Source organism: Triturus cristatus, chromosome 5_1 (genome assembly GCF_964204655.1).
Source record: "Triturus cristatus chromosome 5_1, aTriCri1.1, whole genome shotgun sequence".
NCBI lineage: Eukaryota > Metazoa > Chordata > Amphibia > Caudata > Salamandridae > Triturus > Triturus cristatus.
In genome coordinates, this window is record NC_140587.1 from 296,503,715 (window position 1) to 296,528,129 (window position 24,415).

The 24,415-nt window shown below is 44.2% G+C and overlaps 1 protein-coding gene across 2 annotated transcripts in view; it reads left to right on the plus strand.

The window, feature by feature from the left end:
- TMEM65 (transmembrane protein 65) overlaps nt 1-24,415 on the plus strand; it is a 240,622-nt gene that overhangs the window by 63,629 nt on the left and 152,578 nt on the right. For both annotated transcript variants that reach the window (XM_085604985.1, XM_085604984.1), the window contains one exon: nt 5,635-5,679. In XM_085604985.1, the coding sequence (XP_085461111.1) occupies nt 5,635-5,679 (45 nt within the window). The remainder of the gene's footprint in view (nt 1-5,634; nt 5,680-24,415) is intronic.

Here is a 24,415-nt window from a genome sequence, read left to right on the forward strand (position 1 = left end):
ACTATATTCAATCTGTATACAACTGTTCAGAGGAAACAGATTCCTCCAGATACTGAAGCCCTGTTACATAACTAATGTTGTATTATGGACAGTCTTTACTGGTATCGAACCCCTCGCAGTCACAGAACCTACAGTGAGAAATTAAGTGGTTATCAGTAAAAAAGTGGGGACTATAAACCATGTTTATGCTATGGAAACTGTTTACTGTTTAGCACTGTTTCCAAACAGTGACACACTCATGAGAAATACACCAGAGTATTAAAAAGTATCTTTTAAGAACAATGCACACTCTGTACAAAACTTGTTTAAGAGAGCATACTACCTTCAGCCTTCATACTGTGTTGAAAACTTTGCAGATTGCCTATTTTCTTAAGCAAAACAAGCACATATACATAGGTTAGTACACGTTGGACAGTTTTTTTATGTTTTATGTAGAAATTGTCATGCTGAGACGATTCTGTTTGATAGCCCAAGGCTGATTACAATACCTAGAATGCAGTAAGTAGAACAATTTCCCTGCTGGCAACGTTTTTTTGCAGTACCAAAAAACGTGCATGGAACATACTGGATAAAAGTCTTCAACTGTCACCTGCACACATAGTTACTCTTCAATACGAAGATTTAGAAAGTTTTTAAGGCCTCTGTACACCTATAGTGCATTAGGAGCACATGCGGTTTGTAAACAATTCCACCCATTAGCTGGGCTGAGTCTGTACAAAATCACATAGAAAAGTAATCTGCTAGTTACCTGCCAATGCGTAAATTATAAAACAAACTAACACATTCATTGGGTGATGTTATCGGGCATGTCATAGAACATCTCATGAGTGATGTAATATGTGAGGTCATAAGCCTTGCATGGGGGTGCAAGTTATAGTTGACTCTTCTAAGTGTAACTGGTGAATTTTTTTATTTCTTTTAAACAGATTTTATTTGTCAAGTTACACAGATCTTGCAGGGCTCTGCACCCCAAAGACATCTGCACAATCAAAGCACAGAAAATTGACTTTGACATTTTCAATTGAAGGCATAAAAGAGAAAATAACAATACAAAGAAACTCCAACTCCCCCCCCTCCCCCCGCCCTCATCCCACCCCCCTGATTGCACTACGCCCCCATAATCTGACCGAATCATTTGGATCAAGCGTAGGGTCTGCCCATCCAGACCCCCCACCGCACGGTACCCCCCGAATCCCAGTATTAAAATGAGTCACCTCAGAGGGTGATCCTCCGCCACCGAGATAATCCGCCCACCGTTTCCAAATTTTGAAGTGTTTGTGCGGGCACCCCCTGGCAACGAAGATGGGTTTCTCCAGACCCGTACAGAAATCTAGGCCATTCTTCCATGCAGCTACGGAAGGGGCCTTCGGCGCCTTCCACGCCCTAGCTATGTCCCTTTCCGCGAGGGTAAAGCCCAATTGCATTAGGTGTTGCTTATAGATGTTGCCTCGTATCCCCTCCATAACATGCAGCAGAGCCAGCCTCGGCGAGCGGGGGAGATTCCAGCCCAACACCTCCGAGAAACAGGCAAAACCCCCCCCCTCCAGAAACGATCTAAGGAGAGACTATGCCAGACAGTGTGGATAAGTGTACCCTCTTCCCGATGGCATCGAAGACACATAGGAGAGGCAATCAGCCCCGCCCTCCACAGGTGCACTCATGTAAAATAAACCCTATGTAGATACTTGAACTGGACAAGGCAAAGCCGTGTTGCTATGGACGCCCCCGCAGAGCAGCTAGGGCCTCAGTCCAGCCCTCCTCTTCTAACAGACCTATATCCTCCTCCCAAGCCCCCACGGAGTTTCTGTAGAGTGGGGTGGCAATGGGTAACTAGGGACTGACAGATCTGGGAGCTTTTACGGTCCCTGAGGTCTCCCATAAAAACCTTTACCCTCAGTGGGCTAAACTCCAGCAAGGACTCCAAGCCCTCCAGGCTAGGGGACAGAGCGTGCCGAAATTGAAGGTACCGATAGAATTGGGACTGCGGCATGTGGAATTCTTTCTGAAGGTCCTGGAAGGATTTGAGTGCCTGTCCCCTCATAACATCACCCAAGACCGAGATGCCCATGTTATCCCACCCCCGGAAGCCCTGCAGGGCTGCCAGTTGTGGCAAACGCCCATTGTGCCAGAGGGGAGTTTCCCGAGTCAGGGTGTTCCACCACCCCATCCGTCGCAGCGCCTGCCTCCAGACCTGGAACACGACCCTAGTAGCCGACGGCAGCGAGCCCCACAGCGGTGCGGAATAGAGGATGATATGTAGCGAGCAGTCCCCCATGAGTCATCGCTCAACCGCGTATGCTGGATCCTCCCTATTTCCATACCTCCACTCATTGAGGACCAGCTAGTGTGAGGCTTGGTAGTATGAGTGAATATCAGAGGACGCTAGCCCCATGCAATAAGTAGACAAAAAACACGTCCACAGGGCTACCCGCACCCCCTCCCATAAGAACTGCCCGAGCGCTGCATTCACCTGTCAGAACCATCGGGGCAGAATCTGGTAGGGGTGGTTTTGCAGCTGGTAGAGAAGCCGGGGAAGCGCCACCATCTTGAATATAACTGATCTGCCATATATAGACAGGGGCATACAGGACCAGGACCGAAGATCATCGCGCACTCGCTCCCACACCGGAACTAGGTTACGCTCCCAGGAGACAGCGGGCACGTCCGACAGGAACACGCCAAGATATTTCAGCCCCCCCCCCCACCGCCAGCTGAACCGACGAGACCCACGAGCCCACGCCCGTCTGATCCACAACGTGGACTTACGGGGATTCATATACAGTCCAGATGTCTCCCCAAAAATCTGCATAATACACAGTAACCGCGGCCACGTCCTGTTCACAGACTTGAGAAAGAAAAGGACGTCGGACAGTCCCGGGGCCCATTCGAAACCCCGTACCTGTGCATCTACGCGCACCCATGCAGCCAGAGGCTCCATAGCCAGGGCAAATAAATAGGGGGACAGGGGGCATCCCTGCCTCGTGCCCCGCTTGCTGGAAAACGTGGACGAAGTCGCGTCGGCAACTTGCACCGACACTGTTAGGTCGGTATAAAGGAGAGTTAGATAGGAAAGGAATCGTGGACCAAGATTAAGTCTATGTAACAAAGCGAACAAGTACACCCAGCTAAGGGAATCAAACGCCATATCCATGTCAGCTAACAAGAGCGCCGCTGGTTCCCCCAGCTGCCGAATGGCTGCCACATGCCCCCGCCTGATGTTATGCCTGGTCGCCCTCTGAGGCATAAACCCAGCCTGATCAGGATGGACCAGAGTGGTAATATGGGGCAGAAGGCGATTAGCCAGGATCTTAGCCTCCACATTCAGGAGAGAGATGGGACGATACAATGCGTGTTGCTCCGGAGGTCTGCCCGGTTTATGAAAAACAACCACTTCCGCATGCCTCCAGTCTGGAGGAAAAGAGCCCTGCTCACGTGCTTCCTCCACCACTGATCGGTATTGGGGACCCAACTGCAAGAAGTAGCATTTAAAAAATTCACTGGGAAACCCATTGGGCCCCGGCGCCTTCCCAGAGTTAAGCTCACCCAACGCAGTGCCCAGCTCTTCGTCCTTCAGGGGCAACTCCAATTGATCCCTTACTTTGTCTGAAGGGGCCTTGGGCGGAAGATCAGCTATTAACTTATCTGTTGTGGCGGCTTGCAAGCATTCCCTAGGGGCATACAGATCTGCATAATATTTGGCAAAGCTTTCCGCGAGGGCTAGAGGGTCAGTGAGCGGCTCGCCAGCCGGGCCCAAAACACTCGGAAGAGCCTGAGAATGAAACGTCCCTTGGCAGAGTCGATGCAGCATCTTGCTGGATTTATCCCCCCACTGATACACCCTGCTACGCGTCGCCAACCAGGCTTGGCGGGCCTCATCCAACAGGAGTGGGGCACAGTCCTGTTGAGCCATCAGCAATTGCCTTCTAGTCTGGCCGCCTCCAGCTTCCCGGTTCCTGCGTTCTAGAGTCTCTATGCCCACTTCCACCCGTAGCAGCTCTTCCCTACGCGCCGCCGTGCACCAGGATATATCCACCCCCCTCAGCTTAGGTTTCATCGCCTCCCACAGTAACTCAGCCCTGGGAACCGACCCCACATTAACTGTCAGATATTGGTCAATAGCACGACTCGTGTTCTCTATAGTCACCATTCTGCAGGTGCCATACCGAGAGGCGCCACCTAAACGACTGTCTCATCCGCCCTATTTGGAGAGTGAGGGCTACCGGGGAGTGATCAGACAGGCCCTGCAGAAGAATCTCCGCCGACACCACCCTACCCCCCGCCACCCGGGGAACAAAGAGGTAATAAATTCTGGAATAGGAATCATGGACAGCAGAGAGATATGTCAATTTCCGACCATCTCTGTGGAGGCGCCGCCATACATCAACCAGTCCAGCCCCGTCAGTAAGGAGTACAACTTCGTGGTACGACCGCCCTCCGGTCAGCCCCCAGCCCTCCAGCTATCCCTGGCCATATCTATCACATCATTCCAGTCTCCACCAACTACGGATAAGCCATCCGGCATATCCGCCCAAAGTGTCATGAGACGCTCCACCAGATTCCACTGCAGCGGGGGGAGCATAGACACTACTCAGCACCAAAGGATCCTCCCCGACCTTGCCCTGGAGGAATAGGTATCGCCCCCGAGTATCAGTCCACTGCTTGGTATGTGAATAGGGGACTCTGCGGTGGATCTAAATTGCCACCCCCCGTGATCCCCTCGTAAAACCGGAGTGAAACACATGCTGAAAAGCCATAACGCTGAAAACTGAGGGCCTTCGTTCCCATGAGGTGCGTTTCTTGCAGCATAAGTACATCCGCCCAGCCCGTTTAGCCCGCTGGACTATGGCCCCACATTTAATCATGTCCAGGGCTCCTCGCACGTTCCAACTAATGACACAAAGAGTACCTGGGGACACCTGCACCCTAGGGGATACACCGGCCATCTGGGGCTGTGGCAGCAAATGTTAGAAGGAGGAACACGTTACGGTGCATGTGCGAATAACCAGTGTAATTTCTTTTTTAAGTTCAAAATGTTAATGTCATTGACCTTTCCACCTAACAATAACTTCACCTTAACCTTTAGATACATTGAAAATATACAAATGTTTTCTCAAGATGGTATGAAAAGCCAAGTCTAATTACAGTTCATTTCTTCCTCTATTTTCCCCAAAATTATTTTTGCTTGCCACCGAAAGTAGGGAATGGAATTTCTTCCAGGTAGTTTTGAATACTAATATCATGGTATTGCCTTACCAAACATTGACCACCATATCTTCCAGCTAAAAATGTTCATATACTATAAGGGAAATACTTTTTTTTTTTTTTTTAAGTATTCTGGTTGCAGTAATCTAATCTTGAGAAGGTGTTATTGAGATGGTGTTGTGGCAACATTGCACATCGTTTGTAATGGCTATGATCTGAAAATCTACAAAGAAAATAATGTTAATGAACATTCTGTGATTTACTGTAATTTGATTATTTAATAAAATAGTTTGCTGATAAATTAAACTATATAAACCATAAAGACTAGCTTTATAGTTGTATAGGTTTCCAGCAATAGATTATATATAAAAAATTTGCGATGTTTGGTTTTCATCATTTTAAACTATGTTTCTCTCCATTTCTGAATTTCAGAAAAATTGGAAGTTGCACCCCCATCATCCGGACAGCTGAGGCATGGTAATTATGCTTTTTAAATTAGTGTTTAAATTGTGTTCCAGGTAAAAGAGACTTTTGGCATGCATCTCTCCAGCATTGTAGAGTACAAGTAACTATATTTCCTATTCATTTTAAATGGTTTATTGTTTAGATTTCTTCAATAGTGCATTGTCATTACTCTTGTGTGTGGGGTAAAGGGGACCATTTTTTAATTTAAGCATTTGGATGAGAACATAATGGAATAAAGCAGATTGGTTTAACTCAGTTGTGGTGCGGCCCGCCTTATGGCTGTACAGAAAGAATGAGAAGCCGTTCGACATATACCAGTGGCGAACCTAAACCCTTGCAAAACAGAAGTCCTGGCTAAGAGCTGTCCCTGGCTTTTCCCGCTTGAGTTTTATTCATCCCTAAACCCTAAAAACCTTGACCTCTCTCTGCCCCCTGAACCTGAAAACCCTGAACCCTAAAAACCCTTACCTCTATTCACCCATTGAACCTAAAGACCCTTTACCATGTTGTGAACGTGAAGGACAGACTCTATTTTGAAAACATTAAGTTGGTCTATCTGCCTTTGGTCCACATGCAGTGTGTGATTATCTTTCGCAGACGTTGTGAAGGTGTTATTTCATTCAAACAATGATTCGTTAAAACATCAGGCGACTCAAGTCTGCACACATTACTCAATATCTGAATTTCAAGATTTATCAGTAGACGTGCAAGTATGATAAGCATGTAGGCTGATGGATTTCATCTTGTTGGTTTAGACCAGCGTGGTGTACCTTGATGTTTAACGATAATCCTTAATTGTGTCGGTCACGTTGTTGCGTTTGCGCGTGCGGTGTCTTTTGGGATTTGTAGTGCGATTAAGCAGGAGTGACGAAAGTGTGTTGACCCCCGGTGTTGTGCCATATATGTTTGAGATAGTGTCGAAATCGCCTTGCGCCTTCCCGATTGCATTTTCTTTGTTGGCTGCCTTTGAACCCTGATTAGTGGTTAAAGACACCGCACGCGCTAACGCAACAACGTGACCGACACTGAGTTAAGGATTATCGTTAAACTTCACAGTACACCACGCTGGGTCAAACACGCGGAGCGCTTTCACAGTGCAACTGTGCACAGGCTGATTGTAATGAGACTGTAACGAGTATACGCTAGGAAATGCTTCATTCTAGTATGAACACTATGTAATTGCAATATGGCGCCCAAAACAGACTCTTAGTCCTATATTTTTGCCCATATTTTTGCCAATCAAGAAACCGTAAATGTATGTAAATATGTGTTGATGGTTTAGAACGGGGTGTGAACAAGCCCCTTGCGGGTGAAACGCGTCATGTAGGGTTTATGAAAACAATAAACCCCTTTGAATGACCCTTGGCTTTTGGTGATCTGTCGATGGTTCCGAGTGCACGATTTGAACTCCGTTCTTACAAGTATATTGAAATTACCGGCGTACTCCACCGGCATTGTGCCACCTCTCAACGGGCTACAACCTCTGTAGGAGTGTTCTTTGTTTGAATATATATATATTCACTTAAAAAACCATAGGTTTCACACATGTTATAGTTAGGTGGATATTTCACTCGTAAAAACCAATGAAATTCCCCCGTTATAGTTAGTTCAGATAACTATAACTTGCGCGCCCGCAATCCACTGCTGATGACGTCACATATTACATCACTCATGACATGGTCAGTGGCATCACTCATGACATCACTGATGACATCATCCTTGTGATAGAGTGGCGGCCGCGCGAGTTATAGTTATCTGAACTAACTATAACGGGGGAATTTCATTGGTTTTTACGAGTGAAATATCCACCTAACTATAACATGTGTGAAACCTATGGTTTTTTAAGTGAATTTGCAAGGTTTTTTTAATGCTAATTCCTAACTATAACGTGTGTGAAACCTATGGTTTTTTCAGAGAATTTCAAAGGTTTTTTAAATGCTAAGTTATGTATGTATTATTATATTTTTTATATATTTATTTTACAATAAACTACGTATTAAAATTTTTCTTTTTGGGGGTTTCTCACACCCCCGCGATTTAAAAAAATAAATAAATAAAAAATGTTTTTTTCTGCCTTCGGGGTCCTTCAGAGACCCCCTGACAAAGGCTAGGGTTGTCAGGAACTCTCTACCCTGCCCCCTTTTCACGTTTGCCACCTTCTTTTTTCACTCTCGCACTGAAAACAAACAAAATGGCGGCCGACACTTCCTGATTTCGACCGATTCGAACGTTGACTAACCTGTAACGACCAATCAGAATTACGCTTGCGCACGTTAGGGTGCTCGCACGGTGCTCGCACGGTGCGATCACGGTGCGCGGCTATAGATATGTATGTGCTTTTAACTGCAATTTTCTCAGGAACTACTGAACAGATTGACTCCATATATGCAAAAGGCACATCCCTGAGCTGAGGACTACCTCTCTGCCAAAGTTCAAGTAATTCTGTTCAGCCGTTCGGGCTGTACCTTGGACTAAAGGTCCCTATGGAAAATTGCATGGGGAAAACGTGTTTTGGGACCCCCCTTTTTTCTCAGCCCCCGCTTGACGAATCCCCCCGAGACTTTCAGGGTATGAGCGGAGTAGAGCGCCCCACCTATTTTGAAAATTTTGCGAGGATTCGTCAACCGGCGCCAAAGTTATTCCAAATAGAATGTTGCGGATTTCCTATGGAAACACGGTCCTAACTAGAACTATCTACTGGCGACCGCCAGATATATATATATATATATATATATATATATATATATATATATATATATATTCACTGAAAAAACCATAGGTTTCAGGGGTGTTATAGTTAGCTGGACTTTTCACTTGTACAAAACCATTGAAATTCCCCCGTTATAGTTAGTTCAGCTAACTATAACTCGCGCGCCCGCAATGCACTGCTGATGACGTCACATATTACATCACTCATGACATGGTCAGTGACATCACTCATGACATCACTGATGACATCTCAAATGACATCACTGATGACATCACTGATGACATCATCCAGTGAATGTGTGTTATTCTGAAAATTAAATATGTTTTATATATGTATATCTCAAGGTCGATGGAAGAATAAATGGGTATATAAGTGTCTAAATGGATGATTTGTTTTTGAAAAATTGATTGTGTAACTGACTGATTAAGTGTATCATAGTGAATACATGGCTTAGTGAGTAATGTTTAAATATGTAAATATCTGTATCAGTCTCTCACTTTGTGTATAAGTGGCTGCATGGGTTGGTGAGTAGCTACATGGGTGTCTATATAGGTTATTAGTTGGTTTTTTGAGTATCAGTCTGAGTGTCTGCATGGTTCGGTGGGGGTATTACGTAGTGCATAGGTGCATGAATGAGTGACTCACTGTTGGTATGTGTTGAACACAGTATGTGTGCAGGACTGTATGGGTGGATGAGTGTGTGTATGGGTGTGTTAGTGAGTGAATGACTGTCTCAATAGTGTCTTTATGAGTAACTACATATGTTTTAAACTAGTATATGTGACTATTGGTGTATATATGTGAGTATATGTGAGAGTGAGAGATTGAAAGAGTTCCTGTATGAATAAGTATGTGTTTCTATAAGTGATTGTTTAAAAGACTAAGTATGTGTAAGTTTCCGTAGAAGTAAGTGTGGTGGTGTGTGTATAACTGTATATGCAAGTAAATGTATGTTTGATTCTTTATTAGCATGAGTGACTATGTGTGTGAGTAACTCTATGGATGAGTGGCATTGTGTAACAGGATGTATAGGTGTATGAGTACCTATGATGAGTGAGTACATGTATGAGTGACTGTATTGGACAGTTGGTGAATGAGTGGATGTGTATGTGGATCTTAGAATTACTGAAGAGGTTGTTGTAACTGGTATTGGTATGTCCATTGTTTTGAAAATTTTAGTCTCTATTTTTGAATGTGTGTATCAAAGGTTATATTAGGGTGAGAGGAGGTCTGCCACTCTATCACAAGGATGATGTCATCAGTGATGTCATCAGTGATGTCATTTGAGATGTCATCAGTGATGTCATGAGTGATGTCACTGACCATGTCATGAGTGATGTAATATGTGACGTCATCAGCAGTGCATTGCGGGCGCGCGAGTTATAGTTAGCTGAACTAACTATAACGGGGGAATTTCAATGGTTTTGTACAAGTGAAAAGTCCAGCTAACTATAACACCCCTGAAACCTATGGTTTTTTCAGTGAATTTCTGAGGTTTTTTAAATGCTAATTCCTAACTATAACGTGCCTGAAACCTATGTTTTTTTCTGTTAATTTCAAAGGTTTTTTAAATGCTAATTTCTAACTATACCTACAGAGATAGGACATGTGAAGAAAGAAGAAAAAATGCACAGAAAGAAACAAAAGAAGTGCAGAAAGAAGCAACAGAAGTCCTCAAATACGAAGATAAGTGCAGGAAGAAGGATAACGTGCAGAAAGAACAAAAAGAAGAGCAGAAAGAAGCCTTGTTGCAAAATCATCCTGTACCCTCAACTTTTTCAGACGGATACTGGTGGTAACTGAGTCTGACTAACCAGTCCTAGAGCCAGTGCTATGTTAAAAGACACTTAGAATACAGTGAAAACACCTACATACACTAGGGAACATTATGCGTTGGGGTCCCCCTGTGATTAGCCTTACCTCCTCTATAAGCCCCTAGTATATATTAGGGCATGTGGATTAAAACTACCTCTTAAAACAGGCCACAGGGCGTTTTTGCACACGTTAACTCAGGCCCCGTCCCCTCCTTTCACCATTGTGTAAACACGCCCTGTGTCCGTTTTTAGTTGGGAGATTAAGTTCATTTGAGTCCTGAGGGTCCCTAGGGTCCAACTAGCCCACTAGGTACCTCCAGTAAGTGCCACAGAGCTGCGTTGCAGAGAGGTGTAAAAAGTGGCACGGCCTGGACCACCTCTCTGCAATGCAGCTCAGTGGCGCTTACTGGAAGCACTTGGTGGGCTAGTTAGCCCCCAGGGGCCCTCAGTATTGAAGGGAAATTATATCCCCAATTTAAAACGTGCCATGGTGCGTGTTTGCACACGTCACCTCAGGCCCCGTCCCCTCCCTTCACCACTGTGTAAACGCGCCCTGTGGCTGTTCTAAGTTGAGAGATTAAGTCCCCTTGAATCCTAAGGGTCCCTAGGGTCACACTAGACCACTAGGTACCTCCAGTAAGCGCCACAGAGCTGCGTTGCAGAGAGGTGTAAAAAGGGGCTTGGCCTCAGAACACCTGTCTGCAGCGCAGCTCCCTGGCGCATACTGGAGATGCCTGTTGGGGGCGCGTTTGCAGAGTGCTGCATGGAGGGGGCATGGCCTCCGGCACGATGCCAGTCTTTTATTTATTTTATTTTTTTAAGAAGGGGGGCTGTGTGGTTCCCCTTCTTATTCTAATTTATTGGCCCTGATGATCCCATCCCCCAGGGCCTGTCTCCTAATTATATTTTTTTGACCCCAATCCCCAGGGCCGGCCACTGTTTTTTATTATTTTTAAAAAATATATATTTATAGACACGCCTAGGACATGCTGGACAAACCGTACGTACCTATCACCATGACGATTTGCGTGATATTCATTAAAAGGCGACTATGCATGCAATTAATCCACGTGGAATGTATTTACACCACTAGTGAAGCTCTGACATGTCTGATGCTCTACCGTGCCTAATCCCGGTAGACACCCTTGTCGTTTATTTATACAAACATGGGTAGCTATTGACGGGCACATTTAATACACATGCACACCAAGCCATTCAAAGGGGATTCGACAAAAATTCGACCAAAACTATGCAAGAAACCCCCCCTCACAGTTAATAAAACACACATCCACTGCCGGATGTGTAATACTTTTTATTTTACTCTCTGGAAAGGGGACGAACATCACTTGCGAGTCACAGCGCGCTCCTGACAGAGCCCAATGCTGTGTTACACCCACCATTGCCTGCCGAGTGCCACACACCTCTGTATTGTATTCCACTAGCTAGTGCATATGCTATGACACTCTCTAGCCCATGTGCACTGTAACACCACCCCGTGAAAATGTCATGCCACACTTGTCTTCGCACGGGTTATATTGCCCCATCTAACGTGCCTTCCTCGATGCCTATGTTATAACGCACAGTGCTATGCCATACATATTACAATTTGGGATCCATATCTTTGTCACAGTGCATATGCAACGTTACACTCCCCAGCACATATTTTATATTACAACTTTAGAGACTAGTTAGGTTACACAACACTGCCCTGTGCATATTACACTCCAAGGCGCATATCGCATAGCACGCGCTAGTGCCTGTGCTATCTCGCGCTCTCCAATGAATCTGTCATTGCGCACAATGTATTGCATATTATATTTCACGCCTGGTTCATCTTATATCACACTTTTTGGTGCATAGTTTATACCATACACTATATCTAGTTTTCATTTTCAATCGTGCTCTCAGGACTATGTTCTATATAACACTGTGTTCACCTACCCTTTTCACGGGCATTACATTTTGCGATAGGGGGTGGAGGGTCAGGGGGTGTTTTTGCCAAGTGAGCCCGGAGTCACAGTCACTAACGTCTTCTTCTTCCTGAATAAAAGTGAGATTATGCTGCATACTTGTTCATATTTTAAGTAGTTTGCACAGACAAAATGTTTTAAAAACAATAAAGTTTCTAATACCCGCCTTCTCTGAACAGTTAGCTTGCTGCCCCGTCCCCCTCCTCCCTATCCTCTGTTGTGTGAATCCATGGACTAGCCTCCTCCCTCCTGCCATGCATGGTCTGATGTGCTGCCACTGCCCTCAATTTAGTATGATGTACCAGTCCACTCCTCCTGCCCTCCATTGCCCAATTCTATGCCCCATCATTGACCTCCTGCTTAAACTCTGTGCTTAGCTTGCTGCCCCTATTCTCCTTCCCCCTGCCCTCCGATGTCTTTGTGCATGCCCCTGCTCCATCCTTTTTGCCCACCATGTCCCATGGACCTGCCACTCCTATCTACTCTGAGTGTTCTGTTGAGCTGCCACTCCCCTCCCACCTGCCTAGCATTGTCAGATGACTGTAACCTGTCCCTGCCACCTCCACCCTGCCTGTCCACATGCCATGCCTCTATCCTCTTCCTCCTGTCCTACATGGTCCATTGTACTGCCACACCCTTCTGCCCTCCCTGGTCTGTTGTGCTGCAACTGCTCCTCCTGCCTGCCCCGTGTGGTCTGTTGTGAGGCCCCTTCCCCTGAACTTTCTTGTCTGTGCACAGGTCCTGACCCTCCCTTCTATCCTCCATCGTCCTTTGTGCATGCCCCTGCACCCTCCTTCTTGCCCATCATAGCCATTGTGCTGCCACTAACCCTCCCACTTGCCATGCATGGTCTTCTGTGCTGCCATGGCCCCTCCCACCTTCCCTGTGTGGTCAGTTAGCTGCCCCTGACCCCCTCCCACCTTCCCTCCATGGTCTGTGTGTATGCCATCACAGTCTCACTGTTGCTCTTCATGTTGTGTCTTGCTTCTAGTGCCCATCCTGCCTGACCTCCATGGCCATCTTGCTGCTCCTGCCCTGCCCCCTTGCCCCCAGCCCTCTGTTTACATGTGCAGACCCCTACTCCCTCCCTCCTGGCTTGTCTGTTCCATTGTAATGCCCCTGATCCGTCCCTCCTGCCCTTTATGGTCTGTTATGCTGCAGCCTTCTCTCCTGTCTGTCCATTATGGTCAGCTAGCTACCATTGCCTCTTGCCCCTCTGTTCTCTGTTGTCCATGTGCATGGTCCTGTCCCCTCCCTCTTGCTTTCTATGGATTGTTGTGCTGCACTCCCGTCCTGCATGCCCTGTGTGGTGTATTGTGCTGCTGCAAACCCTGATGCCTGCCCTGCAGGGTCAGTTTGGTGCACCTCTCCATGTCTCTCCTGTCCTCTGTTATCCAAGTCCATGTCCCTATCCCATTTCCTTCCATGATCCAATGTACCATACTTGCGAACATTTTGAACTTGGTAAGAGGGAGATTTTGAAAAAAAACTGGGGTATTGATTTTCCCCTTTGAGTTACATTGAAAAAGAGGATATTGTAGACAGGAGACAGATCAAATAAAGCCCATTTGAGCTTAAAAACATTGGACGTTTCCTGGCTGAATCGGGTCTGTTGGCATGTATGGTTGTACTACCATTGCCTCTTCCTTCTGCCCACAATGGTCTATTACATTGCCACAGCCTTGAAGGAGGGTAGATTTTGTATCACAGGGGGCCCCTGGCCCGTTCTGTCCACACCTGAAGTATGAGACCCATGTCATTGCCCTGCCAGCCGCATTTGTAGGCTGTATTAAATTGACCAGCGGGTCCTGTGTTGCTATATAATTATCCTGAGACATCCTTACCACTCAGCCAGCATAAAACCCCTGTGTAGGCCCTTCTATTCAATATGTAGGCCTCTTTGTTAAATTGACCATAGCTCTGCAATTTTAGTGTATAGCAGTCTGAAGGCAGGTCTGCGAAGCCTTCTGCTCCAAACTAGTAGCCCCCACCCTACCCGAGTGCTCCGTGCTCGGTATCAAAGTTCAACATCCCCCTGAAGCTGTCGACATACAGTAGGCTGCATCCTGGACTGGTACTTGCTTCCTGGGCAGGTTTCCCGCTTTTAAGGAAGTGGCAACCGCAGAGCGTCAAGTTAGGAGAACTGGGAGATTTTATACATGAATATATTGAATTCCTGTACAATACCCATTATTTTCTGCTTGCTCTATGGAACTTACGATAAGCGATTGGCCTGAGAGACTGACCTTTTCACCCAGTCCATTGTCAGCATTAAGTGGGTAAATGACGAAATGTCTGGTAAAATCTGCAGACGAAGCTTTTGGGTAGCATACGTAGGTAGATGTAGCGTGCAAAGGAGCCCATAAAATGATATAAAAAGGGAGCACCCACAGATATCAACGGACAACCTCGCCGTCTGTATGTAGGTTAACAGGCTGTGCAGGTTTTCCCCAAGAACTGGGAGCTCTTGTCTTCCTTTGCTTAAAATGTCTTGCTCTGCTTTGCTTGAAGTATCTTATTCTATTTTACCTATATGAAATGTCATGTTATGTTTAACCATTGTTCTCTTTACTTTTGCATTTAAAAGATGTTGTATTGTAATTGCAGGAATGCTTGCTCTAAGAGTAAATGTGAGTGTCCCTAGGTAACATTTTCCTTGGTGTAACTTGTTTCTCATGATGCATTTATAGATGTGTTTTCTCTCTCTCTCTGTCAGTCCATTAATTGAGATACAGAGAATATCATGACAGCTGTATGATTATCTGGATTCTGTATTTTGTACTTTATGTCTCTATTCTGCGGTTTCTTTGAAGTTGCATCTTCTCATTAAACTGCCATTGTATTCTGCCTCCAATTCCATGTCTCATATGTCTGTTTTCTTCATTTTTGGAGCAAGCGTTCCTAGGCACCCCGGCTCAAATTAAGGTGCCCCTTTTGTCCCTGACTCACTCTCTTGCTCAGTTCTGTGGTGGCTCCCGGGGCTCTGGGGACCGCCCCTAGCTTCCTTGACCCGTAATAGATCTTCCCTCCAACAGCCTCTCTTGCAAGTCCTGTATTGTTGGTTTGTTGCCCCTGCCCCCCTTTCCACTGCCCTCCATAGTCTGTTGTGCTTCCACGGCCCTTCCTGCCTGCTCAGTGTGGTTAAATTGTTGCCTTTGCACCCTCCTACCTGCCTTCAATTTTCAGAGTCCGTGCCCCTGGCCTCTGCCTCTCAACAGTATCCTAATGAACAACTAGATTGCTAACATTCTATATTTATTACAAAAGTGTGGAACGCCTGACATCATCTTGATGTAATCAAAACTGTAATACCTAGAGCATTCCTTTAGAAATTACATATATGAGAGGGTCTTATTGGCATCAAAATTATGGTTAGTGCTCTAAAAGACTAAAATAAGGACATATTTTCTGAGTTTTCAAATAGCGACAAAGCACTTTTAAATTATTTGTTATCTTTATGTTTTTTTATCTAGTTGACAACTTGATTAAATGTTGCACTTAGGGGAGAGGATGTGGTGTTACTTCCAGAACTGCAGACTTTGCAACTGGGGAACCAGGTTGAAGTTTCTGCTTCAGCTCGACATTCTGTGATTCTGGTCAAATCACTTAGTCTCCCCATGTCTACAACCAAAATTAATTTGTTCTTGTGTGATGTAACCAATGCTCATGTAAAGCACTCCAATACCTGACAAGTCTGCACTATATAACACTGCAAAAACACAAAATAATAAGTGTTTTGCACACTTCTGTCATTGGGCTATATTTGGGCTATATCTGGGTGATTTTGGGCTACATTTGGGCTCTTTTGTCTCCGGTGGCCATCTTGGGAGATTTATTTGTTATGAAGTTTCCTAATTTCCTCATGTACTGCAGTCTCCTCAGTCGGAAATGCTTTCAGTTTTTTACTTTGATTCCATCATGAAGGTATTCAGATATGTCACACATTTGCCATGAATTCTGAATGTTAGCACTCTAGTTGCTCATTAGATCACTGTAGTAAAACTACTGTTCACCATGGAAGTCTGCTCCTGGTATTAAAAGTGCATGTTTCAGTCTGCATGTCAGAATTTTTTAATGAAATAGAAGAGGATTTGAGAAGTCACTCAAAATGTGCCCTCATTTTCTTTCTTCAGCATTAATCATAATTTCTATGGCAAAATGAACCCCCTCATTGTGTTCCTTTTTAAATTAAATGTTTTAAGTGTTACCAGTTTATTCCAATCAAGATGGCTTCAGGTGTGCCATACTTTTGTCATAATGAAGACAGTAAGTGCTCTAGTTGTTTTTAAGAACATTCTTGGACATTCTGTCATTGGGCTATACTTGGGCTACATCTGGGTGATATTTGGGCTACATTTGGGCTCTTTTGTCTCTGGTGGCCATCTTGGGAGACTTATTTGTTATGAAGTTTCCTAATTTCCTCATTTACTGCAGTCTCCTCAGTAGGAAATACTTTCAGTTTTTTACTTTGATTCCATCAAGAAGGCATTCAAATGTGTCACACATTTGCCATAAAATCAGAATGTTAGCACTCTTTTTGCTCATTAGATCACTGTAGTAAAGCTACTGCTCACCAGGGAAAACTGCTGCTGGTATTGAAAGTGCATGTTTCAGCCTGCATGCCAGGATTTGAGAAGTCACTCAAAATGTGCCCTAATTTTTCTTTCTGCAGCACTAATCATACTTTTTATGGAAAAATGAACCCCCTCATTTTGTTCCTTTTTAAATTAAATGTTTTAAGAGTTACCACTTTAATCCAAGCAAGATGGCTTCAGGTGTGCCATACATTTATCATAAGTAGGACGGTTAGCGCTCTAGTAGTTCTTTGGAACACTCTGGAAAGCTGCAGTAGAACACAAAGGAATCAACTGACAGTCTCTGCCCTTGTTGGATGTACATGTTTTACTGAGAATGTCAGACTTCATTCTCACATGACTGAGAAAGATAATGTGAATTTACAGAAAATAAGCTCTCAGTTTAGCTTATAGATCACCTTCCAAACCTCTGTGGTAAAAGCATGAGAAAATATTTTTCTCTCAATCATGATATCGCAGCAGAAGGCTTTTTCACATGGTGAAATCACCTTAGAACATACCACAATTCCTAAAATGAGTATGGTACCATCAACAAATGATTTATAATGTAACTAAAGTCTTAAAATCTTCTATTAACTGCAATGCTTTTTAATGAGGTGCTATCATGTATATTGGTCCCAAGATGGCTGCCAACACTTCTTGGATGAAGTGCTGACAGCCAATCAGATCTCAGGATGAGATGTGTGGTTAGGCTCCGCCCACATATATATATTGATTTAAAAGCTATTTTCTCAGGAACTACTGAACAGATTTACACCAGACCTACAAAAGGCACTTCCTTGACATAGGGACTATCTCTCTGCCAAATTTCTAGTAATTCTGTTCAGCCGTTCGGGCTGTAGCTCGTTCTAAAGGTCCTATGGAAAAATGCATGGGAAAAACGCGTTTTGGGACCCCCCTTTTATCTCAGCCCCCGCTTGACGTATCCCCCCGAGACTTTCAGGGTAGGAGCGGAGCGTAGCGCCCCACCTATTTTGAGAAATTCGCGAGGATTCATCGACCGGCGCCAAAGTTATTCAAAATAGAATGTTGCGGATTTCCTATGGAAAAGGGGTCCTAACTATAACTACCTACTGGCGACCGCCAGTAGGTAATATATATATATATATATATATATATCACCAACAAATCCACTGCGTCTCACTTTCCCGGTTTCAGGACGAAAGAAGGCACTGGAGCCGAGGCCACAAATCAAAGGTGTGTTTATTAACACTAGGTCCGACGCGTTTCGGAGTTTACACGCACTCCTTTATCACGGGCAACAGACTGTGTTTGTTCGGCATAGTTAAAGTGCTAGTGCCGGTCACGTGCAAAAAACATAGTAGAAATACTATCATCGTATTTTAAATCAACAATTGATGCATTTTACAGAACATGACTCGCCAAATGAATAATAAAACGTGATTAATCAGATTGTGGTTGAATTATGCACAATTCATTAATTTTACGTGTAATTCAGCTCAGTATACTGCTCTGTGCCGAGACTTTTGAATCAAAAAAACTTTATCGACAAGCTCGTGCTCACAACATAATGTGCTTAGCAAAATAACATTGCTCTCCTTGTCCTTGCTAAGTTATGCCCTAGTGGGCAGAATCAAAATTCAGCATAGGCAAAATAATAACATTGCTCAGCTAGTCCTCGCTAAATCATGCCCAAGTGGGCCGAATTAATAATTCAGCATAGACAGATATAACAGATAACAAGTTCTTAAACAATGTGCGAAACAAGTTAAGTAACTCATATTAAGAAAAAGTGAGCAATTGAGTAGCCTGCGTTACCGCCCAAGTGGGCATTAATCTTACATTCAGAAGATCCATAAAGAACTCGTGTGACATGATCAAAGTTTACACCGTATTTCAAAAAGTAATTGCAATAACACCATTTTCTGTGTACACCATTTCAACCTGAGAGTAATATGTCTAGTCTTCCCAGTAATTTTCATTAATTCCGTCAAGTCATCTGTAAAAAATTGGATAAAAGACAAATTTGTCATAACAATCAAACGTGCACTAACCAAGATAAAAAATAACACAAAAAGTTAAAAACACACAGGGGAGTTTCACCTAGACTTTATCCAAGAAGACTTCACAAGTGCACTGACAGCTCCTCATCAAGATTAAGGCCTGTAGGGGCCATCGTATTGAATTTGATGATCATCTTTGATTCTAACCTCCTGAGCTCCCGTGTCCTGTTGCCACCCCTACATCTAAGAGGGATGTCATCCAGAACAACAAACTTTAGAAGGTTCGGATTTTGGCCATGTAACTCATTGAAGTGACGCGCAATGGGATAGTTTTTGTCATTTTTTGTAATTGCTCTGCGGTGTTCGAGAATTCTGATCTTGCACTTGTGAATAGTGCTGCCTATGTAAAATTTGTTGCACGGACATCTAAGTGCATACACTGCAAATTCAGTGTTACAGTTGAGGTGTTTTTGTATTATAAATGGTGCCTGTTCATTTGATAATCTTAATAATTTACAACTGCTACTGAATTTGCAGGCCTTACAATTGTTACACACAAAGAAACCTTTTATGTTGCTTTTTTTCTTCTTTTCGGTCAACAAACTTTTACATAACATGTCACCTATTGATTTGGGTTTTCTAAATGTGAGGGAAGGGTATTCTCCCACGTACTCCTTAAGGTCTTCATCAGTTCTAAGTACATCCCAGAATTTTTTGAGGCTTTTCCTCACTTCCCAGGCTTGGTTGTTAAATGTAGTGATATATCTTAAGCATTCTTTTGTATCTTTCGTCAATTGCTTCCCCACGGGACATATCAGTTCCTGTCTATTTAACATCTCAACTTTTTTTGAGGCCTCATTAACCAGGGTTTTGTCATATCCTCTAGCTAGGAATCTCTCAGTCATGACTTGTTTTTCCAACAAATAGTGTTGATCATCGCTGCAATTTCTGCGTGCTCTTGATAATCTTAATAACTGATATGTCCCGTGGGGAAGCAATTGACGAAAGATACAAAAGAATGCTTAAGATATATCACTACATTTAACAACCAAGCCTGGGAAGTGAGGAAAAGCCTCAAAAAATTCTGGGATGTACTTAGAACTGATGAAGACCTTAAGGAGTACGTGGGAGAATACCCTTCCCTCACATTTAGAAAACCCAAATCAATAGGTGACATGTTATGTAAAAGTTTGTTGACCGAAAAGAAGAAAAAAAGCAACATAAAAGGTTTCTTTGTGTGTAACAATTGTAAGGCCTGCAAATTCAGTAGCAGTTGTAAATTATTAAGATTATCAAATGAACAGGCACCATTTATAATACAAAAACACCTCAACTGTAACACTGAATTTGCAGTGTATGCACTTAGATGTCCGTGCAACAAATTTTACATAGGCAGCACTATTCACAAGTGCAAGATCAGAATTCTCGAACACCGCAGAGCAATTACAAAAAATGACAAAAACTATCCCATTGCGCGTCACTTCAATGAGTTACATGGCCAAAATCCGAACCTTCTAAAGTTTGTTGTTCTGGATGACATCCCTCTTAGATGTAGGGGTGGCAACAGGACACGGGAGCTCAGGAGGTTAGAATCAAAGATGATCATCAAATTCAATACGATGGCCCCTACAGGCCTTAATCTTGATGAGGAGCTGTCAGTGCACTTGTGAAGTCTTCTTGGATAAAGTCTAGGTGAAACTCCCCTGTGTGTTTTTAACTTTTTGTGTTATTTTTTATCTTGGTTAGTGCACGTTTGATTGTTATGACAAATTTGTCTTTTATCCAATTTTTTACAGATGACTTGACGGAATTAATGAAAATTACTGGGAAGACTAGACATATTACTCTCAGGTTGAAATGGTGTACACAGAAAATGGTGTTATTGCAATTACTTTTTGAAATACGGTGTAAACTTTGATCATGTCACACGAGTTCTTTATGGATCTTCTGAATGTAAGATTAATGCCCACTTGGGCGGTAACGCAGGCTACTCAATTGCTCACTTTTTCTTAATATGAGTTACTTAACTTGTTTCGCACATTGTTTAAGAACTTGTTATCTGTTATATCTGTCTATGCTGAATTATTAATTCGGCCCACTTGGGCATGATTTAGCGAGGACTAGCTGAGCAATGTTATTATTTTGCCTATGCTGAATTTTGATTCTGCCCACTAGGGCATAACTTAGCAAGGACAAGGAGAGCAATGTTATTTTGCTAAGCACATTATGTTGTGAGCACGAGCTTGTCGATAAAGTTTTTTTGATTCAAAAGTCTCGGCACAGAGCAGTATACTGAGCTGAATTACACGTAAAATTAATGAATTGTGCATAATTCAACCACAATCTGATTAATCACGTTTTATTATTCATTTGGCGAGTCATGTTCTGTAAAATGCATCAATTGTTGATTTAAAATACGATGATAGTATTTCTACTATGTTTTTTGCACGTGACCGGCACTAGCACTTTAACTATGCCGAACAAACACAGTCTGTTGCCCGTGATAAAGGAGTGCGTGTAAACTCCGAAACGCGTCGGACCTAGTGTTAATAAACACACCTTTGATTTGTGGCCTCGGCTCCAGTGCCTTCTTTCGTCCTGAAACCGGGAAAGTGAGACGCAGTGGATTTGTTGGTGATATTAGGGGGTGGCTACCCCTGCCGTGTGCCCGCCGTACAAGTGGCTTGGGAAAAGCCAGCATCTTGTGGATATATATATATATATATATATATATATATATATATATATATATATATATATATATAATCACAGTGTCGATCCCGGTCGAGAAAGAATCCACACGAGCCCGCTCGATCAGTATAGCAGTTGTTTTTCCAACAAGCAGAGGAGGACAACGCCAGTAGATAGTTATAGTTAGGACCGTGTTTCCATAGGAAATCCGCAACATTCTATTTGGAATAACTTTGGCGCCGGTCGACGAATCCTCGTGAAATTTTCAAAACTAATGGGGCGCCATGCTCTGCTCCTACCCTGAAAGTCTCGGGGGGGATTCGTCAAGCGGGGGCTGAGAAAAAAGGGGGGTCCCAAAACGCGTTTTCCCCATGCATTTTTCCATAGGACCTTTAGACACAGCTACAGCCCGAACGGCTGAACAGAATTACTTGAAATTTGGCAGAGAGGTAGTCCTCAGGTCAAGGATGTGCCTTTTGTAGGTCTGGTGTAAATCTGTTCAGTAGGTCCTGAGAAAATAGCATTTAAATCAATATATATATCTGTAAGCGCTTACCGTAAGCTTACCGTACGCGTACGGTGCCGTGCGCGAGCTCAATTCTGATTGGTGGTTACATGACTGTAAACATTCGAATCGGTCGAAATCAGGAAGTGTCGGCCGCCATTTTCTGTCTCTCGCACTGAGAAACAAAGGTGGGGAACGTGAAACGGGGGCAACAAAGAGAGTTGCAGACCCCCTAGTGTTTGTCAGGGGGTCCAAGAAGGACCCAAAAGTACGAAAAATAAATTTAATAATTTTTTAAAAAAATCGCGGGGTACGCGTACGGTAAGCTTACTGTACGCGCACGGCAAAAAAAAAATAAAAAAATAAATAAAGAAGTAACCATCACATTTATTAAATAAATTAAAGGACCCACAGGGTGTGCGCATAGAGAAAAACCAGAAAAAAAAATAAAAAATAAATACATAACTTAGCATTTAAAAAACCGTACAAATTCACTGAAAAAAACATAGGTTTCACACACGTTATAGTTAGGAATTATCATTTACAAAACCTTGCAAATTCACTTAAAAAACCATAGGTTTCACACATGTTATAGTTACGAGTACATTTCACTCGTAAAACACCAATGAAATTCCACGTTATAGTTAGATCAGGTCACTATAACTTGCGCGACCGCAATCCACAATGTGTAATTTCAGATGTCATGAGTGATGTCACTGACCATGTCATGAGTGATGTACTATGTGACGTCATCAGCAGTTTATTGTGGGCGCGCAAGTTATAGTTACCTGATCTAACTATAACGTGGAATTTCATTGGTTTTTTACGAGTGAAATGTACAGCTAACTATAACATGTGTGAAACCTATGGTTTTTTTAAGTGAATATATATATATATATATATATTCAAACAAAGAACACTCAGGTGACGGGTGCAGTCGCGATGGGGCTGAATCCAAGCCCAAAATTATTTTTTTATCCAAAGATGCGACGCACTCCAAATTCCAGTTTTTAAGCTTTTATTATTGGCTGTTCTGGCTCCAACCAACACGTTTCAGCCCAGCTAGGCCTTTGGCACGGTTAGTGAATCCCTCTTTTGTTTCACTATTTATACCAATCACATATTGCCTGTAATGTGGCATTGTGGGAAACCTAGTGCTTATTTGTAATATACATGAATATTTACAAGGTTTTCAGGTGTCAATTCATTACTTTACATTCCAGTAATCAATCATTGCAAAAATTGAATAGAAATTGCATTTGTAATATGTTTAGTACATTGCATGAGTCTTTTTTTCTATTTTAATTAGACCTTAGTGTCTGTTCGTCGTACAGTTTTAATACAGTTCCATTTTTAGGTCTCGCCTGGCGAACGCAGCGCGAAGCGCTGTCGCCAGCGAGATCTATTGTTGCTGACTTGCCTCGGAAGTGGGACAGGAGATGGGCACGCGCATGGTCTCGGCGGATTTGAGTTGGTGTACGCGCCTACAGCCACGCGGCGTACACATCTCCTGTCTCCCTTCCCTCAGCAAGCCAGTATGCAGTTTCACTTTCGTCCTCATTGTAGACTCTCTCTTGCCCACCCGTGTGCTCTGGGTCTCCTCCGCCCCCTCACGGACCGCTCGGTGCGCAGCTTCTGCTGTCTTCTTACCTTCACTCCCCGGCCCAACAACAGCTACTATTGCCCCGCTCTCTCCGGTGTCTTCTGCCCGCTTCCCATCACACGCATTTTCTCTCTTTCTCTCCAAACTCCCGTCTCCCCTCATTTCCCCGCCCGTCCCCATCCCCCCGGCCGCGGGCGCAGCTCACCTGTCTCGGCGGCTCGCGCTCGGCCCTGCGCGCAGGGCTCTGGCTATTTGCTCCCTCCTCGCCTGGCCCATGCCGCCCGCGGGATGCCGGGCATTGGGGGGTCCGCTCCCGACGGCCTGTGCGGTAGGCGCTGCAGGCAGGTGCCTCGCCCCCGTGGCTCGAGACTGGTGGGTTCTGTAGTGACAGCGCTCGCCATCTTATCTGCCGATGCGTGCTCCCATTGCGCTCGCCTGGACACCCGACAGGAGATGTGCACTTTCCCCCCGGACAGTCCATGTGCACGCTCACGCCGTCTGTTCTCTGCCAATGCGCGCTCACACCACGCTCGCCTATACAGCCCAACGTCACACGGACACGCTCGCACCACTTGCGGGACGCAGCATTTGGTTTGCTTTAACATAAAAGCCGTCCCGAAGCTGCTCTGGCCTAACCACATCCCTTAATTTAGGCCAATAAACCACTGTTGGTTGAAATGGTGCTCCCGATAAGGGCAGATACAAGACTATACAACATCACGTCATCGTAGCAGTCCGGACACTACCGCTCAATAACCGTTCAAATAGCCTCAAATCACAGTCTCAACCACATCAGCAATCTTAACGCACCCCATCAAATGGGCTCAAACGCCAACTCCTTCCTTTGTCTTCACTACCCACGTTGACCCCTGGAACTTTACCACCGTCCAGCTTCC